The following is a 4,122-nucleotide window of genomic DNA, read 5'->3' on the forward strand; positions in this document are numbered from 1 at the left end:
AATCTAAGTGTACTATTAAAATTTAAATTATTTAATCGTTGCGGGTTTTTTTTTATTTTTGCTTATTCTAAATTTTCCTTTTTTTTTAAATTATTTATTTAATTTTATCAAGATATTTTATTTAATGTTTCAGTGGGAATATATATATATACACCTTCACAATTAAAAGTAACTTATACGATGGAGTTTTTAATTCCAAAGGAGACGCGAACAGAGTTAGACGCTTAAAATTATTCTACATTAAGAAAAAAAAATTATGCTTACACAACGATGGTTTGAGTCGATGCTTCCATTCTTCTTGATTGCTGAGCCGTGGTGTTACTTGTTGATTCTTTCTCTTTCGGAGTCGCTGAAGTTGACGTTCTGCAGTTGTCTTCTTCAACAGTGATTCGTTGCCGAATGTGCCTCCGTGAATTCTTTGACGTTGATATATTTTAAATTTTTCGAAAAATTTTCGAAGTGGGAAAAATATTTTTCCCGAAAATTTTCTAAGTTCGAAAAAATAAAATTGTTCGACCAAAGAATTCTTATTTGAAAGAATCCTACCGACTGCGCCAAATTTGTAACGTGCCACGTACAATCAGTTGAATGATGTCGAATCGGATAGGTTTTGTGAAATAATTGAACTCTCGAATTTATTCTAAGTGTTTTTATTTAAAAATTATTCTAAGTCCAATTATTTAATTTAATTAAACTGTGAAAAATATTCTAAGTCCAGGAGACATAAAATATTAAACTGGGTGACGTGAAGGTGCTTGCTCTAACTCTGGTGGAACACGTCTGAAATGTGCCTAATCTGGGCCCCCTTATATATCATACAGGGACTCCCGCGGTACCTTCTGGTCCCTGATGGTCATCTGCACCTGCATCCGCTTCTTCCCACGCATTGCGTCATTCGCGCAACGTCGTGCGTCAATTATGTGTCTATAATCTTCTACCGGGTGGGTAATTACGTACCTAGTTTATTCTACCGGGTGGTAATTACGCATCCACACATTTCACCAAATAGCAATCATATAGTTATTATTTCTAGCGGGTAGAAAGCATACGTGTGATGATACCTTTTGATTAGTTATCTTTTACCTTTTATTTTAGGTCCCAATTGTTGGTCTATACCCGATCATTACTTGCTTAACTGCTCACCCTTAGCATAATTATAGGGATGTTTGTTATGCCCCCTAGCGTTGTGGTTATTGTCGGCTACAGAATGTAATTTATATATTATATTTAATATAAGTATCAGAGCACGTTGCATTATGAACGTATACAGAGTGTATATTAGATATATTATGAATTTTTCTACTAATTTTATCATTTACAAATTATAACAACTTTTGTAACATTTGTAACATACTGTATCATGCAATATGGCTACTTTGCCACTAGTTAATTTGTTTCATTTCGCATTATCTACGAAACTATAACGGACGACTAGTTACTGTATATTTTATTTTATCAAGCAACTAGAAAAATTCATAATTATTTTGACGGTAAGTTATTTTATTTCAGTTTTATGTTACATAATTTTTAGGTACTAGCTATTATTTACTTTTACTACGTATAATTACGTATTATTTTTATTTGAATACCTTTGTATATTATATTTTTTGTTTCGTATAAATATATAATGAAAAAAAATACTTATTTTATTTTATTTATGCCTATTGCATACCATATAGTATACTTGTTATTACCATATATCATTTAATTTTTTACCGACAATTTATCATTGTATTATTATATAGAAATTGTTGGATCCCTAGTATAAATATGAATAGTCAACCAGGACCATCACGGGAGAGGTCTCCAGTAGTAACGAGGCGTAAGACGTTGACTGACGAACAATTATTGGCATTGTTACAAGAGTCAGATGTAGATGATGGAGATAGTGATTTTGAAGTAGATACTGAGGAAAGCGATTCTGAAGATAATTTCTTGACGGAGGCAGACATACCCGAAATAAGACATAGCATATCGGCTGAGCATTGGAGTTCTAATCCAGTGCAGGTCCCGTCAATTCCGTTTATAGGAAATGCAGGGTTGAAAGTACAGCCAAAGGGACATGAGCCTATCGATTATTTTGATTTGCTAGTATCTGATGATTTTTATAATTTTATAGTAGAAGAAACTAATTTTTACGCCATTGAAGTTCTTAGTCTTTCGTCAGAAAAATCTAGGATAACTCATTGGAAAGATTTAACTACCACTGAACTGAAAGTATTTTTAGGTCTACTTTATCACACTGGAACAATACTTTTAAATAAACTTGAGGACTATTGGAAACAAGACGATCTATTTAATATTCCATGTTTCAAAAAACATATGAGTAGAAATCGTTTTTTATTAATTCTTCGAGTTTTACATTTTAGCCATGATGCTGTGGACCCAAATGATAGACTTTTTAAAATTAAATCAATTGTGGAATATTTTAATAATAAAATGGATGAGGTGTATTATCCCGGTAAAAATTTATCCATAGATGAGTCAATGATATTATGGCGGGGTAGATTAATTTTTCGACAGTATATACAGGGAAAAAGGCATAAATTTGGGATCAAATTATATATTTTAGCTGAGCCAAATGGCCTGAATTTAAAAATTATGATTTATACTGGACAAAAACTGTCACAGCTTGAACAACCGCATTCTAATAGTCACACAGAAAGTGTAGTTATAAATCTTATGGAAGGAAAATTGTACAAAGGTCATTCGCTTTACATGGACAATTATTACAATAGCGTAAATTAGCTCAGACACTAATTTCAAAAAATACTTATTGTACCGGCACATTACGTTCAAATAGGAAAAAAAATCCAAGCGACATTGTTAAAAAAAAATTAAAAAAAGGAGAAAATATATCGAAGTATTCATACAACGGGATCTGTGTATTCAAGTGGAAGGACAAAAGGGATGTATTGGGCATATCAACAGAATGGACTGCAGATATGGTAGATACACAAAATAAACGCGGAGACAAGAAAAAAAAACCATTGCCAATAATAAAATATAATGATTATATGTCAGGTGTAGACCGTCAAGACCAACTAATGTCCTACTATCCGTGTGAACGAAAAAACTCTTCGATGGTACAAGAAAGTTGGTATTCACATTTTACAACAGCTACTTCTCAATTCTTATCTTTTATATTGTCAAAATGAACGTAAAATACCTTTTTATAATTTTCGGCTGAATATTATACGTTCATTGTTAAAAAAAAATGATAAAACTGGTGAACTTGGAGAAAAACAAAATAAAATTACGACTAAATTACCGACTGCAGTTCCATTTGTACATACTCCACAACTCTTACCAAAAAGCGAAAAAACGACAAAAGTTCAACGCATAACGATGTAGTTACTGTAAAGAAATTGGCAAACGCAAAGATACATCATACTACTGTTCTCTCTGTCCACAGAATCCACCTCTATGTTTAGGATCCTGTTTCGAAAATTATCATGCAAAATAATATGTTTTTTTTTTAACTTTATAAATTTTTAATGATTTATATGTTTATTCAATTTTTAAAACATTTTACAAAGATTGTAAATCATTAATTTTGTGGTTTATTATGATAAACAGATATTCATTTTATTTTATTATACATTTTTCGATTTTTTTTATGGTTATTTTATATTACGAAATTTTATATTCATACCTATATTATATGTTTAGATATAAGATATTATAAATGTTTGTGTACTGTCTAAGTATTTTATACATAAAAGGTAACAATAAAGCTGTTAAACAGTAATATTTAAATGTTATTCAATTTTATGAATTAATAGAGTTATGCCTCTAATGCCATCGACGCTTAAACGCGTCAAGCAGTGTTGCCGAACTGGCTATTTTATAGCTAGATCTAGCTTTTTTGAATCGACGTCTAGCTATGAAAATATTGATCTAGCAGGTAGCTATTTAAATGGCATTTTCTGCAGTTATAATACAGGCAATATAGCTATTTTAGCTTTTCCTCAAAAAACAAATTTTTTTTTTTTATAATAAAATACAATTCTTTATTATCACGGTTGTAGATAAACAACCATAGATAATTTTATCTATGATGATATACTGTAAAATCACGAGTTAAGAATTAAGATAATATTTTAAATTTAATCATAACAA

At 30.5% G+C, this 4,122-nt stretch overlaps 1 protein-coding gene across 1 annotated transcript; it reads left to right on the forward strand.

Annotated features, from left to right (window-relative positions):
* The first annotated feature begins 1,749 nt into the window (after positions 1 to 1,749).
* Positions 1,750 to 2,748, forward strand: LOC126553857 (piggyBac transposable element-derived protein 4-like). The gene has a single exon (XM_050208970.1). It carries the CDS (start codon positions 1,771 to 1,773, stop codon positions 2,746 to 2,748), a length of 978 nt encoding a protein of 325 aa, XP_050064927.1. The 5' UTR covers positions 1,750 to 1,770.
* Positions 2,749 to 4,122: the final 1,374 nt, after the last annotated feature.

Source organism: Aphis gossypii, unplaced genomic scaffold (genome assembly GCF_020184175.1).
Source record: "Aphis gossypii isolate Hap1 unplaced genomic scaffold, ASM2018417v2 Contig00345, whole genome shotgun sequence".
NCBI lineage: Eukaryota > Metazoa > Arthropoda > Insecta > Hemiptera > Aphididae > Aphis > Aphis gossypii.

Bases quoted from the DNA above. Each gene is read 5' to 3' on its own strand.
- LOC126553857 (XM_050208970.1), top strand. From the start codon at position 1,771: ATGAATAGTCAACCAGGACCATCACGGGAGAGGTCTCCAGTAGTAACG.